The 20,942-nt window shown below is 38.4% G+C and overlaps 1 protein-coding gene across 1 annotated transcript in view; it reads right to left on the reverse strand.

Moving 5' to 3' along the window:
* Positions 1–20,942, reverse strand: part of Pde11a (phosphodiesterase 11A) — a 456,708-nt gene that overhangs the window by 227,263 nt on the left and 208,503 nt on the right. The window contains exon 5 of the mRNA XM_008855328.2: positions 19,030–19,094. Coding sequence (XP_008853550.1) covers positions 19,030–19,094 — 65 coding nt within the window. The remainder of the gene's footprint in view (positions 1–19,029; positions 19,095–20,942) is intronic.

Consider the following 20,942-nt stretch of genomic DNA (forward strand, 5'->3'; position numbering starts at 1 on the left):
TAGAAAATTTATAGAATTTTAACTATAGAACTACTTATTAGCATATTTTAACTACAGAAAATTGACCTAAGTTCAGTATTCATTTTAAACTCCCAGGCTAAATGTAAATATCTTTTCCTTTGTTATTTTACAAAGATCAAGGGCATAGGAAAATAGTTATTTAAGTGAATTTCATGTAAGGAACTACAGTTTGGAGTGTCCCTCCTCCCTTGTATCTTGCTTCCAAATATGAAGTTCAAACTGACTTCAAAGAGATCCCCACAAACTCAAATATATTAACTGTAGAGGATGAGGATAAAAGAGAATTATCCTATTAGAGACATCACATACTGCTGCAATGTGGCTGCCCCGAAGTGAGGGCCAGTGAGGTAGACATAAACCTTGAGGTTGACAAGTTCCAGACTAGTTTAAGAGAGGAATCAATACAAAAAAAAAACAAAAAAAAACAAAGCACAACAAAATAAAACAACCAAGGACAACTGACTTCAATATCTTCAGTTCTCACTCCACTAAAGTTTCACAGAATCTGTGAAAATACACTTAAGACTGTCTTCAGAATTACTTCTCAAAAAAGTGCATATCAGAAAACAAAAATAAATGCATGAAATGATATTAGTCCTTAGATTGTGCTTATGTTAATACTCCTGTTCTCAACATTAGAGTTTATTTACATATTTTCACTAGGAACTCCCAGGATCTTACTTTTTCAAGAATGACCATTGATCAGTTCTCTGTTTTCCTTTTTTTTTTTTTTTAAACTGGCCTAAGGGGTTAGAAATTGGAAGCTCAATTATATGATGGCATTATTGAAAGGCAATAAAAGTAGGAGGTACTGTCTCTGGAGAAGAGAGCTATCTCTCACTTTAGCCCTTTCCTATATCCTCTTCTCTGCTTTCTGTCTATCATGAGGTGAGCAGCCTCTGCCACATGCTCTGCTGTCATGATGCTCTGATCTGCCTCATCACTGATCCAGAAACAAAAAAGCTGGCCATGATGAACTAAGACCTCCTAAACTATTAGCTAAAATAGATCTTTCTTTCCTTTAAGTTGTTCAAGCATCACAACAACAACAAATCTGACAAAACACTATCTACACATGTATGCCAGTCCAGCTCTAGCCCTCAGCTTCACAGAGATGGGTATGGACAGATACTAAAGGAGCCATGACTTCAGGAAGCTCAAAGACATTAGCAATGGGCTGTGATTGATGCCCTAGTGGATGGGGATACAAGATTTGGGGGAAATAGAGAAAAAGGGTCAATTTTCTCTGAGTTGGGAATAGTATTTTCTTCACCAAGGGCATTGGACTAAGCTAATCTTTGGAAGATAGGAGTTCCTAAGAAAGATTTTTTTTTTTAAAATTTCAGACAAAACAACATCATAAGGAGTGCTTTAGAAGTCTTTTTTCCCTCTCTGTAGGTACAGGAAATAATAGAAATAATACTTAGGATACATGGATACATGGCAGAAGTGGGTGAACAAGGCTACAGTGGAAGAAGCCAAACAACACACTCTGGTTCTACGCATGTACCTGAATTCCAAACCTCATATCTGTAATAGTATCCTCTTGAGTCTTGTGTTTCTAGTGTGTATGTAATACACACACACACACACACACACACACACACACACACACATACACACATACCTTCAAGCACTTTCTAGATACTTTCTCATTTTTATCCCATATCATCTCAAATATAAGTTTTTCAAGATGGAACTTTTATATTCTCCTCAGTTTACTGATGATCACTAATGTTAACTGAAGTTAATCACTGGTGTGGGGGCAGAAATTTCAACATAGTCTCTTCTCTCACTGTCAAGGAATGACCATCAATTGATCTCTTGGAGCTTGAGTATTATTCAGTAGGAGTAGGATCCACAGAAGATGAAAGTCAAAAATGAGAAAGTAACACACATACCTTCAAGCACTTTCTAGATACTTTCTCATTTTTTTCCCATAGCATCTCAAATTTAAGTTTTTCAAGATGGAACTTTTATATTCTCCTCAGTTTACTGATGATCACTAATGTTAACTGAAGTTAATCACTGGTGTGGGGGCAGAAATTTCAACATAGTCTCTTCTCTCACTGTCAAGGAATGACCATCAATTGATCTCTTGGAGCTTGAGTATTATTCAGTAGGAGTAGGATCCACAGAAGATGAAAGTCAAAAATTCAAAGAAGCATTTGGGACAGATATTTCTTCTTTTAGACCTTACAAACAAACAACAAAAAAATGGACTTTTTTTGATCTACAGATTAAACATGGTAGCATTTGACATTTTGCTGCATTGACTAGACATGAACTTGATCTTGGGTTCACAAACAGAAATGCCATTCCTTACTTTTTCTTCTCAGGAAAGCCCATGTACCCCTGGAGCCCTTTGTGACACCTCCAGCCATGAAACATTATTTGAAGTTATCTTTTAATTAGGAGATTAAAGAACTAAGTCAATACTAGAGGGACTGAAAGCTAGGGCCCCAGCAGGAGAGTCTCAACCCCCAGGACTGGGATTTAATCTCCTAATGGCTTGAGTCTATCTTTGAAGGTTATCAAACAAATGTAGTTATGAAAGGAAAAGAGAGTGCAATTAGCAAGCAGAACCCAGTTGTTAGCTCTTACATTGTGATAGTAAGGGAAGATGTTCTAAGTTACAAGAGTTCTCGAAGTTCACCATAAACTATGAGCTGGCCTTTAAGGTCTGGCTTAAGGATGCTTTATCACACTCTCATTTTTCTTATTTTAAGCATTCTATGCTACCAGAAATTAAGATATGGCAACTAATGATCACATCTTCCACACTTCCTAAAGTTGTATAATTAAATTGGTAAGGTTTATCAATTCTAGAAGTGTTCTGGGATGCTCAGATAGGCATTGAGTGGCATGGCTATGAATGAGCAGTATCTATCTTTTATCTTTTGGCAATATATCCTGAAAACATCTTGGTTCCTAACCCAACAAATATGTTTTGGTTTTCTGATGCTTTTGTTGTTTAGCCTTGGTCAACATTACCTAACTACGAGACTACAGTCAAATTTATTAATATAAAATAGAAGGAATAAAATCCACTTTATGGGGCTGCTCTGAGGGTAAGATAATATACAATTTGAAAAGAAGTCTCTCGATAGGTTCTTATACAACACAATGATTTCTCTTTAATTAAAGACTTCTAGGTGAGACAGTGTACTAATTGAACCGCTCAGCTCCTAGGGTGAGGAAGGTGTTACTGTCTTTGACTTGGCATCATTGTCACATTTGGAGAGGCACTGAAGAGGAAATGTGTTAGCTGCCAAACTGCTGGTAATAGAGTCTAATCAAAATTTTCCTTTAGAGGTTTCAAGTAACCCCAACCACATCTCTCTGTGGGGATACCTGTGGCTACCTCCATATATCAAGGGCATACATTACAAGTCTTGGGACTGTATAGGGAAGGAAAAGTGGACTCAGCTGGCTAAAATATTAGCTCAAGCATATTAAATGAAACCTACAAAAGTAAGAGTCAAACATAAAACCCATTAAGGCTTCCTTCGCTGTGATTGTTTACTGCGTAGTATCAATTCAAGGGACAGTTGACCTACATAGGGTACTTTATTATGTTTGAGTTCAGTACTTTTTCATGTATCATGTTCATGGAACATTTTTTACAGCTTTTATTCCCCTCTGTTACAGTTTTAAGAGCGTAACAACCCCCCAGTCTGAAATAAATAGGGTAATGACAGTTTATCTTTCATTTGAGTCTTCATGTTCAAAGCCACGAAAAGTAACAGCAAAATTACACATTTTAATTTCACATATTTAAAATGTGAAGGTCAGGCGTTTGAAAATTTTGTTTTCTTTAGTCTCTCAAGGTGAATTTGGAAGATATAAAACTTCTTTACAAATGTCTTTTGTCCTTTAGTTTAGTTTTATAATTAACATTAAAATGAGGCAAAGATACATATAACATTCATACCTTGGAGTGTGTTAATAAAAGTGAGTTAGTTGGGAAGAAAACACATAAGTCCAAATGTACTAAAATGATGTGGTGCCCTGAAAGATGTGCCTAAGTCAGGCACACAGTGTTTCGGGGGATAAACCACAGATCCATAACACTGGAATATTTTTAGAAAAAGGAGGCTGAAAATAGCTGACTGACTCTGTAAGAATAGTTTCCTGGTAAAGGGAGGAAGAAGTCTTACAAGACGGAGTCTCTCAGGGCCCAGCCTCAGGGACCAGTCTTATCTTCAGTTGAGCTAATCAGGACTGAGCCATCTTCTTGTTAGACACCTGAAAGGGGCTGGAAATGAGGCTCCAGAGCCATCTAAAGTTCTGTCCTCCAATGGACATTAAATATTGGTATAACGACATTCAGCAACCCTGAATGTGCTAAATAGTAGTAGTTAAAGAATACCCCGAGATTATGTGAAGGAAGGTGCACAGTAACAGAGCTCTTGGTCATGTTCTTAGATGACTGATGATAGACGCTGTTTCAAATTTTGGTGCCTTAGAGGCTGGAGAGAAGGCTCAGCAATTAAGAGCAATTACTGCTCTTCCAAAGGACCTAGGTTCAGTTCCAGCACCCACATGGTGACTAACAACTGTCTGCAACTCCAGTTCCAGGGGACCTGAGAGCCTTATCTGGCCTCTGTGAGCACTGCACACAGCTTGTGCACTTATAAACACACAGGCCAAACACGCATATACATAAAATATAAACAAATCTTAAAAATATTTTAATTTTGCTACTTTAAAAAGTTGCCTTCATGCCTCCGTGAAATCAGAGTAGGCTTTATCTTTAAATCAGAACAGGTAGTATATTTTATTTATATTAACCCACCATCACATGCTTCCTAACAGATACAATAGAAGAAAAAAGATCCATGAAGAAAACAGTAGAAGAAATAAATATATTCATGATGCATGTGAAATATACTGCTTTACATCAATGTGTAAGTTGGCCAAATAGTCAAAGAGGATAAAAAGAAGAGGAGGGAACTTACAAGCTAATGACGTGTATTAGTTACTTTTCTTATTGTTGTGAGAAAAATACCTGACAAAAGCAGCTTAAGAAAGGTATAACTTTGGTTTATGCCTGAAGAGGGGTCATGGTCCATCACAGGGAAGGCATGGAGATGCGAGTAGCTCTCAACTGAGGCAGCAGGAACATGAGGCAATGGTTACTTTGCCTTGGTAGTCAGAAATCAGAGAGCAGACAGGAACCTGAGCTAAGGCTGTACGTCCTCAAAGCCTTAGTGGTCCAATAACGCTCCACCTCCTAATGATTCTATGATCTTCTAAAATAGCATCACCGGCTAGAGACCGTGTCCAACCACATGAGCCTATGGCAGGCATTTCAATCCACACAACAGTTAGGAGCCAATGACAATTTGTTTCTCCATAAAAGCAGCTGTAAAAGCAGGGAAAATGATCAACAATAACTTTTTATGCAACAATCCAGAGAATATTTAGTCAAGATAAACAATCAAATCTCAGTAAGAATGGTGAGTTTTGAACAAGCTTGGAGCTCCCCACATGCTCCCTCCCCATAGAACAGTCACTATTTGGCTTGTTTGGCAGTGCCATGGAAATCGTCACTAAGAGATCTTATCCTTATCTGACTGGACATATAGTTTATTCAGTGAGAAAAGCCCCTACCTCTAGGGGTATTTGTAGAGGGAAAATAGCAGCAATTAAAAAATAAATGTCACAATTGCTTCAGGCAGTGATAACATTTCCAGTTAACATGCACCAGACAAAAAAAAACTTAAAAGGACAAGTTTGGAAAAGAAGTGCTCCCCAAAGGCTTTGCAAAGCTCTGACATATTCCTGAAAATATGGAGCGGGAGGAGGGGGGAGGGAGAGAGAGAGAGAGAGAGAGAGAGAGAGAGAGAAAGAGATTAATACTTAGGAAAATCCTCAAAAGCACTAATTTCTCATTTCTGGCAGATCTTGAAGCTCTTTGCAGTGAGGAAGTGACAGCTGGTGTCAAAGAACTGAAAACATCATCAGCCGTACTAAACCCTGGCAAAGGCCAGAAGACTTATGGTTCAGGGAAATCTCTATCAATTATTATTAGTTGTCAATTAAGCTAACTAAGGAGAAACCCTAGATGCCACAGACACTTTTCAGAATTAATTCAGGAAAGTCACTTGATGACAGAAAATAAACCCTGCAGCTCCATGTCCAGCACCTGGAGCTCATGATGGAATAATCAGGCTCCAAAAGGTTTGGGTAGTGCTGCCCCTCCAGCTCTGCTCCCTGTAGCACACACTCTATTTCTCTTGAGCCAGCTCCATTCTGTCTCTCCTTGGCAGACAGCTCATGATTCTGATGTCTCCACTGCAACCAGGGCTTTAGCTTCACATATGGCCTTTCAAGAGCTCCTCTCAGGGAATCCAACCCTGCCGCCCACTGCTTGACTTCAGTGGCTTTCTAGAACCTTAGAGTAAGACTGCACACTCCTCTCACTTTTACATCTTTCATGTCTGCAAAACCAGTATCATGTGGACAGCACTGCCAAGTTCTACTACAAGCTCTTTGGCCCCATTTTGAACCAAAGCTTAAGTGGCCTGTGAATGTCTTGGTTGGATGAATCTGAAAAAAATACTTTCCTAAGCATTTGTTTTCAAGCAGGGAATTGCTTCAATTGCATTCTCAGTTCAGAATCTCCCCTTTCAAATGAATTTGCATATCATAAGTGGAAGACTTCTGATGGGTCAGGTTTTGCCCTTGGGGTACCTTTCCTATGGTCCCAGTGAGCACCAGGTTTCTCTTTAATGGGGCTAATCTTTTTAAAAACTGCAGCAGCATTTGCATGCACCAGTCTTCTCTGAATCTTTAAACTCACTCGTGTTACTTCTTTGGCCAAACTTAATATTTTTCATATTTTCTCTCTCCCACTGCAGACTTGGATAAGAACAGTGATCAGTAGCTATGATGTAAAACAACATGGAAAGAATGAGACTATCCTATCTTATTGCTAATTATATTAGCTGTTCTAATGAAAAGGCAGAGATTAAGAGAATGGGTGAGATAATATGATCTAACTAAATAGTGTCTACAAGAGAAATGAGAGAGATTCTTGAGATTCAAAGATAGGAAGAGATTAAAAGTAGGAAGAAAAATAAAAAACACCATGCCAACAACCAAAAGAAAGGCAATGTAGCTATTAATACCTGGCAAGATAGACTTTAAGGGGGAAATGTTACTAGAAGAAACAGGATATTGTATAATGGCAAAGAATTAAACTACCAAAAAAAGTAAAATTTCATATATATGTATATATATATATATATATATATATCACAATAGATCCCCAAATTATTTGAGGACAAAGAAGCAAGAGTTAAAGGGAGAGCAGATGGAGTCTTCAATACACAACTACCTAAAATAGGTCAAACAATGAGACAGAGATTATCAGCAAGGAAGAAGAAAAGTTGAACAACACTATACTAACAGACAACTGGCCTCTCCTCACCCTCTAGATCCTGCCTTCTTTATTCTTCACAGCCATTTCCCCTGAAAAGTCTTTCATTCATTAACCTTGGCACATGCTGCTTAGAAAATAGGAATTGAGTACTATACTATACTAATGTATAACTAAAATGACTCAGTACAAGACCTGAAAAATGAGAGTGAAGACAGAAAAAATGAGAAAGCCTAAGCAAGTGATGAAGGTCTGTGTAGGTTTGTTATGATATATAAAGGATGAGACAAAAACAATATACACATGATCTTAAAATGTCTGTGGTCATAGTTCTAGTGAACTAGTTTAAGGAACAAAATATGTATCTAGCCAAGGTTTATCTGAGAAAAGTTGTTTTTTTATCCAAGCCTTATCTACATAGCACATACTAATTAAAAGTACCAGACTGGTGGAACTAACCCTCTTGGATGTTTAACAGCTATAGTTTGAGGCCTATATTAATGCGGTCAGAGGGACTTAAAGGACAGTTTTTGCCCCTTGTCCTCCAAGGTCGACTAAGTTCCAGGGGACTATGGAACACCTCTCAAAATGTCCTGTAACTGTGGCGAGTCACCTGTCTTCTTGTTCAGAGAGGACATGGAGACCCCATGAGACAGACTTGAACCACTGTCCAGTCTACAAAGAGGAGGGTCAATTCAGAGGATACTGTATAATTTGTAAACATTAACTAGGGTTAGATTTTCATTGTTGTGCACTGCATTTCCAGAAGACTGAAAGTCATGAGCTGAGAGATACTCAATGATGTTGGTGCAGTTGGGATTCACAGTACAGACGTTTAGCAACATTTCTCAGAGCAATTTCTGATTCCTTGTAGACTCATCAATGTAGCATGCTTTTGAGTGGTAGTTGTTTCCAGGTGGGCTTTTTTGAGGACTTTTTTTGTTTAACATATAATCATCCAAGTCAGATAACAAGGACAGAACCATTCATTCCCAGCCTTTTTTGTTATGAAAAGGATTCCATCCCATATCTCCATGCTGGGAACTAGACCCTTAGTACTCAATAGGCAACAAATATCAACTCTTAAGTGGATTAAAGTCTTAAACGTAAGACCCCAAATTGTGAAACTGCTAGTAGAAAACATATGGAAAATTCTTCAGGACATTGGTCTGGGCAAAGATTTTTTTTTAGACATAAATCTAAAAACATAGGCAATAAAAGCAAATATTAGGACTGGAGAGATGACTCAGTGGCTAAGAGCACTGGTTGCCCTTGCAGTGGACCCAGGTTCCATTCCCAGCACCCACACGGCAACCAACAACTGTCCATAACTCTAGTTCCAAGGGCTCTAAAGCCCTTTTCTGAGCTCTTTAGGCACTGCATGACATGGATGCACTTACATACATGCAGGCAATACACTCATACACATAAAATAAAATTAACAAAATATCATTAAAAAACAAAAGCAAATATTAAAAATGTGGTTACACCAAACTAAAAGGCTGAATAGTGAAGGAGTTAAAAGAGCCAAGAGACAGCAAAGTGGGACAAAATATCTGCAAAGTATACATCTGACAAGGAACAAATAGCCAGAATTTATAAGGAATTCCAAAAACTCAACAGGAAAGAAAAAATCTAACAGTGGGCTTAAGGTCAGGTAAGACGGTTCAGCTGGTAAAAGTACTTGCTACATACACCTGACAATTTGAATTTGATCCCTGGAACCCACTGTAGAAATAGAGAACCGAATCCCCAAATTTGTCTTCTGACCTCCACATGTGCAATGGTACACACATGCCCACACACATACACCCACACTCTCCTCACACTAAAATAATAATAAATAAAAAGCTTTTTAAATGGGTTTAAGAACTGAGAAGACATTTCTCTAAAAAAAATAAAAAGAAAGAAAGGAAGGAAGGAAGAGAGAGAAACAAAGAAAGAAAGAAAGAAAGAAAGAAACAAACAAACAAACAAACAAATAACCAACAGATATATGAAAAAAATACTGGGGATTGGAGAGATGGCCCAGCAGTTAAGAGCACTGATTGCCCTTACAGCATCCTATGGCAACTAACAACTATCCATAACTTCAGTTCCAGGGGATCTGATGTCCTCTTCTGATCTCCATGGGCATTGCACAACACAGGTGCACTTGACACACGCAGGCAATACATTCATACATGTAAAATAAAAATAAATATTTTAAAAAAGAAAAATTACTGAACAGCACTACACCCTCCAGGGAAAGGCACATAAAACCTATGAGATATCACCTCACCTAGCTAGAATGGCTATTGTCAAAAATATATTTTTTTAATGCTGATGGGATGTGGAGAAAGGGGAACTCTTATCATAGTCAGTGGAAATGGGAGTAAGTAGAGCCATGTGGAAAACAGTACCAAGGTTCCCCAGGACACTGAGAACAGAATGATGATAAGATTTCACAATCCTGTTCCTGGATGCATCTTCACAGGCAACAAATCAGCAAGTTGAAGACATATCTGTAGTCCTGTGTTCATTGCAGCACTGTTCACATAGTCAGGATACAGAATCAACTCAAATGTCCATTAGTTAATGAATGGGTAAAGAAAATGTGGCATACATATACAGTGGAATACTATTCAGCTATAAAAGGACAAAATCTTGTCATCTTGATAACACGGGTGCATCTGAAGTTCTTTATGTTAAGGGAAATAAACCTCATATAGGATGGCAGGAATCTCATGTTCTCACTCATATGTGGAATCTAAAAAAAAAGTCTCATAGAAGTTAAGTGTAGAAAACTGTTCATCAGACATGGAGGCAGCTGGATAGGGATCATCAATGGACAGAAGCAAGAAGTTCTGCTGCTCTATAGCACAATAGACTAAAATCATTGACAATAACATACTATATATTTCAGAAGACCCAGAATACAGTATTTTAAATGTTCACACTTCTTATTAAAAAATCTTTTAGGTTAGATGCTAATTTTGACACATCCCATTCTTCAAAGAAAATTTTAAAACTATACATGAAAGAACAGATACAAGCAAAAAAATCAGTTAAGGCATTTCTAAAGTTTCTTTACAGTCAGAGGGTCATACTTAAATCACTTCTCCATCATCATCAATATTCATAATAATGATGACCTCTAAGCTTCTAAATCAGGCCATCAAAATACAGCCTTTCTAAAGGTGCCCAGGATCGCCTCCAGGACTTTCTTCTAAGCTGACATCCTCCTGTGAGATTTGATGCTGTCATTCCATTGAACTTAGTAGGAAATATTGTTGGAAGGTTTTTACATAAAACCAAACTTGCAGTGCCTTCCTCAAGTGGCCCTTCCTTGGAAAATTGGCAACAATTTCAAGGTGTTACTGTAGTTCAGTCATGCTACCAGCAATTCTTTTTTAAGTAATATTTTTATTGATTCTGTGAGAATTTCATACATTGTATTCTGATCCTTGTCCCCATTCACTCTCAGATCCACACTCACCTCCCTATGCCCACTCTCTTCACATCCTCTATTATTTTGTTAAGGCTTATTGGGTTTAATTTTTGTTTTCCAAATGCTCTTAGGTATGAGTGATCCCCTGGAGCCTGCTAAACCTACCTAGCATCACATCCTTAAAAAAAAACTGACTCTCCCTCTTCTAGCAGCTATCAAGTGCCAATAGATCCTCAGCTAGGGCTAGGGCTTCTTGCCTACTTCCCCCCATCCATCCTGAATTTTTGTCTAACTTGGGCTTGCACAGGTCTTGTGAATGCTGCCCTCTTGTGCCCAGAAAATAGGGTTTCCTTGTATTCACCCACCACCTCTATCAGTCTTTCTGCCCCTTCCACAATGATCCCTGAGCCTTGGAATGAGGGGGTATGACATAGGTGTCCCATTTAGGACGAAGCACTCTGTAGTCTCCTATTTTCTGCATGTTGACTGGTTGTGGTTTTATTACCATCTGTTGCAAAAAGAAATTTCTCTCTACCTGCCGTTTTTTAACTGAATGGACACATGCCCCCAAATGGAATCAAGACCTAACATAATTTGGAAGAATAGGGCTCCTAGTCATTGGTTCTATGTGGTTGCACACCACTCATTTGTAACTTCTCTATCATTCACCCATCTGTGTGTGTGTGTGTGTGTCTGTGTGTCTGTGGTGTCTGTGTCTGTGGTGTCTGTGTCTGTGTATGTACAGTCTCATAGAAGTGTGAATTCAAACTTACATAGTAACAATGCTCTTGTTTTCTATTTCTGTGTAATAAATTATTGTAAACAGAGCTGACTAAAACATAACCCATGTCTGGAAGTCAGAAGTTGATTACAGCTCAGCCAGATTCACCGCTCGGGTCCTTAGAAGACTAAGATCAAGGTGCTGACAGGGCTGCATTCATTTCTGAGGTTGTGGAAGAACATCCTGTTTTCCCTGATATTTAAGCCAGCAGAGCTTCCTGTATATTAAGCCAGCAACATGTGCCAGCCAAGTCTGCTCATGTTTCAGATCTTTGTCTTTTCCTTCTGCTGTGTCGCTCTGACTTTCTTTTCTTTTCCTTCCCTGGCTGGAAGCTTTGCTCTTCAGGGCTTAACTAGAGAATTTAAAAAAAAAAAAAACCCTTTGTTTTAGCATCAGTCGATTAGTAACCTCAATTACATCCTCAAAGACTCTTTGGCCTTGCAATATACCATGAATATATGACAACATGGGGTGGGGTACCAGAGGTCAAGTTCTGCCTTCCACACTTGGGGTGGTTTTGTTGTTTAAAATTAAATGTAGTGGCAAATTGTGATGTGTGACAGTGTTTGTGCCGTCAGGAAATGCTGTGTTAGTGGCCTGTGCTCCTGACGTTCACTACTTTAGCAGCCTTGGCATTCACAAGCATGTCAAAGGGCGCTGAGATTTTTTGAGCATGTCCTCTTTGACTAAGTTCAGAGGTTCCCTTTCCCCCTTCAGTTGAACTACTTGTCACTGGAAAAGAAGCAGCTTCCACTTAGTTAGAATTTTTTGACAAATTGTTGTTCCACGCTTCAATAGCCATCCTGAAAATTTAAGAATCTGGTTTCACCAGGCTCTCCCTGGTTTGACATTCCTTTCATGTATGGTGAGGACTGTGGTGGTTTCTTCTGCCTTCACTTGTGTGACTTGGCGTACGGTGGTGATCCTCCCACAGGTGTGCTTCAGTAATGAAACAGCATTACTGCATTTCTTTGAGTTTCTTCTTTAGGTGCTCTGTGCTATGGCCAGTTTTTCAACACATAATATTCTCATCACTCATATAGAATTACACTCCACTTCTTGCTATGTGTTTTGTGGTTGGTTGTTGTTTGGGGATTTTTTAATGTGTATGTGTGTGGGTGTGGGTGTACTCTTGTTCACATGTATGTGAGCACATAGGGTGCGCGTGCATGTGTGTATACATGTATAGAGGCCAGAGGCTGGCATTGGGTGTCTTCCTTGATAGCTCTCAACCTTATATGTTGAGGTAAGTCTCTCACTTCAACCCAGAGATCCCTGATTGGGCTCATCTAGCTAACCAGCTTGCTCTGGAGATCCCCCATCTCAGCTTCCCAAGTGTTAGTGTAATCTTGCTGAAAATATTAACCAGCATTTAAATCCAGCCATATAGCACCAACACTGTACGATGTACAAAACGACGATGCAAGTTGCTATAATAGCTAGCACAGGCAATAGCTGTGTCACATCTGGCATAGGACAGACAGCAATAATATTAAGTCACCATCCTATTCGCTACCAGCCACTCACTCATTCAGTAAATATTTTTACTCAATGCAGATATTATGCTCTTGCTGTGATCCCTAAACTTTCCTGTTAATGTACTCATAAATAATAAGTGCAATGACTGAGAAAATGACTAACAGGGCCAAGCTATGTGTCAGACACTGATTCTGTCACTCACTATGTGACCCTGGACACATTCCTTACCCTTATTCATAATATGAGAATAAATGAGATAACTTTGTACAGAATGTAGCACTATCACTTAGGACATAGCAAAGGAAGCAAATAGTGTCATGTGTTTTATTATTCTAACTCAGCTTAAGAGCTTCCTCCTTTTCTTTCCCTCTGCTCATTAAGCAAAGACCTGCTCAGCCAGGTAAGTGTATTACTTTTGGAAGTAGAGCCTTTACCAGTACTAATTCCTTATTCTTTAAAAATATGCCTAACTATCTTAAGCTGTCATAAATGTGCTGGCTTTCCTAAATAAAAGCCAGAAACCACCCAAATTCATGATCAAGGACTCAGAAAGAAATGCTGTGTTTAGAATAGAAACCTTAAAAAACTAGACCATCATTTTCTCCACTTTTCCTCCTGTGCATCCTCTCATATGTGTACCTGGGTACCTGCGTCCTCACATATGTGTACCTGGGTACCTGCAGTTTAAAGTGTCCATGTAGACTAACCCCACCCCCATATCCTCTGTTCAGAGGGATGAATATATTCCTCCTAGTCCTCTTGATGCAGGGTAAGGTAAGGGATGAGGGGCCAAAGAATTTACCTCAGGCACAAAAAAAATCAATAATGAAGATAAACGACATTGTAATGCAATATTTTTTAAAAACTTGATGCAAAAATGCTATAATGAACAACATGCCAAACATTTTTTATTGTTTCTGTTTTATTGTATGTCTATGAGGGTATTGCCTGCATGTGGGTAGGTGTACTCATGGCATGCAATGCCCAGGGAGGTCAGAAGAAGGCATTGGATCCCCTGGAACTGAGTTACATACAGTTGTTAGCTGCCATGTGGGTGCTGGGAATCAAACCCAGCTCCTCTGCAAGAGCAGTCAGCGCTCTTAACCACTGAGCCATCTCTCCAGCCCCCAACTAAACATTTTTTTAAAGGCAGATTTTTCTTTTTGTTTCAGGATTTAATGTGGCTTTGCAAAGTATTTCCATATATGGTCAGGTACTATAACCATGCTACAAACCTCTTAAGAGTTTGTGAATTGGTTTGAGGATTTGTTGTTTTTGTTGTTGGGTTTGGTTTTGTTTTCCTTTGGGATGAAGTCTCATTATGTAGCCCAGGCTGGCTTCAAACTTACAATCTCTTGTGTCAGCCTTTCAAATGCTGGGACTGCAAGAGTGCACCACGACACCTGGCTCAGCCTACTGGCTTTGGATGAGTTGTTGAAACTATGTCTTTTCCATATGCATGACTCCCTGAACAGGTAAATATTTCTAGAGAGAAGGGTCTTGGCCTTAATAGAATGGGCATTAAGTGGCAATTCCTTCCAGGCATAAGCTATCAGGAAGGTGGGTTGCTTTGAGGTGAGCATTACTCTCAGAGGACTAGTTTAACATTTTCTGGCCTGGAACTGTGTTATGTGAAACATACCTGGTTTCTCTGTGCCTCGGGTTCTTCATTTATAAAATGAGGACAGTTATGTCTAACTCAATGGGCAAGATAAGTCTGACAGATACTGGACTTCTAAGGACTGTTAATGCTCCTTCTGCAATTAAGCAAGAAATCACTGTAATGATAATAGCACATTCATAGAATCACAGCTTCCTGGAACTCCATTGCTAGAAACAACAGCTAATGGACATCATCTTTTATTGTTCTCATTTAATAACTGAGGATATTAGTCTCCTGGGATAGCCAGAATGAATCACTACAATCTTTAACATAAAAGAAGTTTCTTCTATCACAATGATAGAGGCCATGGGCTTGCAGATACTGTGCACCAGTTTCTGCCTGTCTTTCTGTGGCCTTTGCTCTTGTGCCTCTGTGATTCCCTTCTTCTTACACCAGACTTTGGATGGACTGACTAGCTCAAATTTAGCCTTATTTACAGTGAACCTAAAAATTTTATAGCCACTTTTGAAAGAGATGTATCTTTGTTCTGGAAACTGTTACTGAGTATGTTAAAGCTATAATGAAATGCTTCTAATAAATAAATAAATATATATATAATTTTTAAAAAGTTATCAACTCCCCCCAAAAAGATCTATTTTTTTCTATCTCTGTTTTCTCAGAAGTGGCCTGTCACGATTGAAGTTATGACTTGGCAAGGTCAGAGACTCTGCAGAGAGAAGAGCTCCATTGGCAAATGACTGCAGCGGGCCTGTGCCACACGATGACACAGCAGGCTCAGTGAGAATGGAAGGCAATGCACATCCCACCAGTCCTTCACCCAGGCGCTTCTCAGTGGCCATATTTCACCCATAAGTTTGAGTCCCAGACATGTTCCTCAGCCCCTGGACCCTTGAAGACTTTGCTCTTTTTAGTTTTTCATTTATTCCTGAATTCTTTTCTTGGACTCCTTTTAAAAACAAACCCCCTGGGGGCTGGAGAGATGGCTCAGTGGTGGCCAGTGGATCTAACACAGGGCTGGGAACTATGGCGAAGCAGTAGTGAGGAGGAGTCCAATTATACCTATGTGAGTTCTGGCATGGACAGGAGACCCAGACCCAGTGGGTGCTGTTCACCAGATTCAGAAGGAGAGGAGCAAAGGAAAAGTGCTTGGAAGAGATGACTATTCAGAAATAAACAGTGGAAAAAAAGGCCTAGAGACTCTCTGAAATACTTCAAAGGTTGCCTTCACGTGGTGCTGTGGGGCCTCGGGAAATGATGATGCAAGAGTATGAATTATCACTGTTAATACAGCTTTATCGCATAACCTGGAGACTTGGTCAGATCTGATTATATATTTTCATATTATTTTCCTAACCTACCATCACCACTATTTGTTGACCTTGAAGTCCTTGAGGACAGAGTCCTGCTCTTGCTTTTGTTTTAAATCTCTGTATCCCCACCACATAGCACAGTACCCAGCCCTGTAGATACTTAATGTACAGCTGTTGACTAAAGGAGTAACTGCTTTCAATAGACAAATTCAGAAATGAACAAGCAGAAGTTACATAAAGGCAATTTAATATAAAATGCCTTTCTAACGGAATTCCCTATCATTTTAAGAAGTCTGTCATCATACAATAGGAATCTTATTACTAGAGATATTGTCAAGGATGTCCCAGAGCAGGTACCCACCTGACAGAGACAGATGGATCAGATCATTTCCAGTGAACTGGTTGGGATTCACTGCACATAGACCATAGAGAGAAAGTATAACAAAGGAATGGGCTGCTTAAGCTAAGCAGAAACTGATGAGCCAGCATTAAGCTGGTTTGTAAAAGAAGTCTTCAAGGACTGTCATCAGGAATCAGCCAGCCTCAAAGCGGAGTTCATCAGATTGAAATAATATGCTGAAATATTGTTGCATGAAGCTATAGAAATTGTCCTTTGAAAGTTGTCCTGTTATAACTCTGAGTGATGTCCAGAGGGCTGAGGGCTTTAATGGACATCATCTGCAGAGAAGATGGCAAGTGATGAAAGGCTAAAGGAAAGATTGACAACCTGTGGAGAACAGGCTGTGATTTGTAGAGGCATAGCCCATTTCAACACCCCTTCTATGCCTCTGGCAAGCTAAGTGATAGAGCTACTTATCTTTATTCCTTTAAATCCCTATAAAAGACTGGAGGAATCTACATCTGCAAGAGGAAAGTTACTGGACAATGAAGGAGAGGTCTTCTGAGATAAATGAACATTCTCCATTAATTTAGAAGCCCATAAATAGAATGATGAAGAGGAATACCTCATAATGTCAAAGTTCACAGACACTTTTAAAATGTCTTTTTAAAGAAAAGCTGACCTTTCTTTTTTTATTATCAGAAAGTTTTCCAAGGGCAGTCTGGGCCTTAGGTCATTTAATTTTGACATAGAAGCTCTTTAAAATAGTCATAAGGCCAGAAATATTTAACTCTGCAGTAACCAAAAGAACATACTGAGTAGTAAAAAATCACAGCAGTCTGGAAGCTCTGGGATGCTGAGGGCCATGTTCTCATATGTTCTAATAAGTGTTCTACTGTATTTGCATAAAGCCTCCACAATGAGAAATGCTACATGCAAGATTGTGACTAAAGAAATTAGCAGCTATAGATATTTCATCCAACATATTTCATGTTATTTTACAACAGTCTGTTTAGGAGAATTTCTGAGACTACCACTAATAAATTTCTACACCACCATATCATTGTTAGGTACAGATTAACTGGTATTAGCTATAGATGTCAACATGAATGCATTTTCATGAATATAAAAATCTCTTACAAAAGACATTACCCTCCCATTTAAATTTTTGTTTAAAGTATAAATTACAGAAAATACACCTCATGTTTTAGTGCCAAGTTCTGCAAATCACAAATGTGGTTATATTTGTCAACACAAGCACTGCCACTAGCAAGAAACAGAAACCTTCCACCACAGCCTGACTCCCCATTCTCCTTCTATTCAAACTCTCCACCTTCAGCCTCTGTCTACTACTGCTCTGCTTTCTGTTGCTGTAATTTTGGTGGGTATTTTTTTTTAGGAATGCTCTATAAATAGAATGATACACTATGTAGTAGAGTTGTTTTTTAAGTTCACTTAATAAAAAATATAACCGATAAAGTGTCCATTTCAACGTATTGATTTCTATGATGGTAAACATCTTTCAACCTGACACGATCTAGACTCACCTAAGAGACAAACCTTTAAGCATATCTGTGAGGGATTTTCTATTTCAGGTTACTTGAGGTGGGAAGACTCACCCTAAATGTGGGTGGGACTATTTGACAGACTGCAGTTCATGACTGAATAGGAAGGAGAAGGCAAGCTGAACTCCAGCATTCATTGCTCTCTGCTTCCTGACTGTGATGCGGTATGACCAGCTGCCTTGTACTCCTGCCTTCCCGGCCACGATGGATTGTACACTCAAACTGTGAGCCAAAATAAACATTTCCTTCCTTTCTTAAGTTACTTTTGTCAGGTATTTTGTCACAGCAATGAAAAAAGTAACAAATACAGTATCTATTTTCCAAAATTAAAGGCAATAATAAATGTAAAAATCAAATATCCCTTGAATATTTCACCACAAATCAGATATATAGATCTTTAGTATTTAATTTTCAATATATTTAATCAGAATATCTCACTATACACTTGAGAATTTAGTTTTTACCAAATTCTCTAAATTTGATTCTGATTGATCAACCAGAACTGGGAAATATTAACTTTAGAGCCATTTATTATATGGGATCAATTGTCAGAGTTTCTATGTTACAATAGAATCGAAGTTTAGAATTAGGAAAGGTGATCTTGTCCTTGGATATGGAGTGACTTCTTATTGACTACAGGGCCCTGAACAAGATACTTAAACTTATTGAACCTTGATTTTTCTCTTCTATCTTTTGGGGGCAACCACATTTACTCCAAAAGATTTGGGGAGTATTAAGTACATATAAAACACTAACAGCATAGTTGACACTTAGTGAGTGGAAGCTGCTAACACTGTTCAAGTGGAATCAACATCATCATCATCATCATCAGCAGCAGCAGCAGCAGCCTTATATTGTCCTGGGCACTTGACCTCTCTCTAAATCTTTGCATTTTGCTTAATTTCAATACTATTATTATTAGCCTTTCCTCCAGAAGTGACCAAAGTCAAGAGAATCAATTCTGAGATGTGCAAACTCAGTGATTCTTGCTGGATGTCCCTCACCATCATTTTTATTCCACAGTCTCAAAGATGGCAACAAAGACAAACGGAAAATTCTGGGAACTCACAAGTAGGAACCCACAAGCCCTACCTGTTCTCAGCATCCGCACTGCACTTTGGGGACATCAATTCAAAGGATTTGGTGAACTTCACCACCTGTCATACAGAGAGACAGAAAATCCAAGTTAATTAAAACTTTCCCACAATTTAAAATGATGCAATAAACATTTTCTTCTTTGTAATAATCAATGATTGTTGATTGGAGATTTTAAAAAGAGTTTTAAGTGGAGAAGATCCTAAGAGAAAGGAGAGGAAAATCCTCTTTCACATTTTGCATTTTACTTCTTACATAGCAGGCATTGACAACATTCTAATATATTTTACTAAACCTGTTTGGTACTAAGGCTTGCTATCTAACACTATCTTGATATTTCATCATTTATCACTTCTTTCCACTATTTTTCCTAGAGTACAGTAAATTCTTCCATCTTAAAAAAATCATGCTGTAGGCTGCATCCTGCCATTTCATTGCGAATGACGCATGTATAATTTATAGCCAGTTCTTGCATTTGGGTAAATACAGAACATTGGCAAGACAGATGATCTCCATGTTAGTGAAGGGAAATTAAGGCTTAGAGGGATTAAGTGGTTACATTGTAAGCCATACACTCAATTGCTTAACTGATTTTCAAATTATGTTGCTTTGATTCCATGGCCCACTTTCCCAGTATTCCATCCTGCCTTCATCAGCAAAAGCAAGTAGAATTGTGCTGTTAACTGTGTGAACAAGGCTTGCTCAAAAGCAGGGTAGGTAGATAAGCTCTGCCTTTGAAAATATTCATTCCACAGTTATTTGTTGACTATATACTACATACCCAGGTTGAATAAACACAGACTGAGTAACTCGCGAGAACTTGACTTGGCACCATGTAAAATTAATCAAATAACCAATAAGCTAGCAAATGTCTCTGCATTTGGAAATCAAGAAGAATATATCTTTTAATTTTCTGATCCAATAGATGAGTTTACATTGTTTGATATTATTAACAATAATTCATAGCTTAATTTTACCAACTAGAATATTTTTAAAGTTCTGTGAGAGAAGGTGTCGCTTTTGAAATATTGAATAAAAATGAATTTTATGCAAGGAGAGAAGCAAATTATTTTTGTGTGGCAGAAAAGAAGAGCCGGGTGTTTCCCATTGTATTGCCTTGGATGACAGTAATAATTTAAAAATCTGTATACCATAGCCATTTGGGTCAGCAATATTTCAGTGCCTGTTTTAGAATCAACTTCACCACCCTGCTATTCTCATTAATGAGTTCAATAAATTTTTTCTACATACGTACTTTATACGTTTGTGATGTTAGAACTTTTTTTCTTTTTAAATATATATATATTTTTAATTTTAATCATGTGAATGTTTGGGAATCTGTATGTCGGTGTGTGTACATGGGTGCAGGTGTCTGTGGAAGCCAGATGCATCAGACCCTCTGGAGCTAGAATTACAGGTGGGTGTGAGCTGCTGGATATGGGTGCTGGGAACCAAATTGGGGGTCCTCTAGAAGAGCAGCATATACTCTTAACTGCTGATTTATCTTTCTAGTCCCTGGAAATCAGGTTTTTAACTTTTTTGTTTGTTTATTAGAAGAAGCATTTCATTACAACAGCATTAACCTATTCAATAACATTTTTCTGAGCTAGGGTACATCTCTTTCAAAATTGGCTGTATATTTTTAGGTTTACAGATGAATTATTACGCTTCTACAATCTTTTACTCATTATAAACTCTATAAGACATAAAATTAAATGAGGTTTTAACATTTAAAAAAGATCTCCACTTCGTTGTTAAAATATACAATTTCATAGAGAAAAATTCATTTTAAGGCAATTGACATTGAGACGTTTGCACATGCATTTCTAATCTCTAAATACATGACTATCACTGGTCACAGTCGCCCACCTTCTGAGCTCCTCGGCATCTGAGCATGATTACAAACTCGT

This window comes from Nannospalax galili, unplaced genomic scaffold (genome assembly GCF_000622305.1).
Source record: "Nannospalax galili isolate Female #2095 unplaced genomic scaffold, S.galili_v1.0 scaffold346, whole genome shotgun sequence".
In the NCBI taxonomy this organism is placed as follows: Eukaryota; Metazoa; Chordata; class Mammalia; order Rodentia; family Spalacidae; genus Nannospalax; species Nannospalax galili.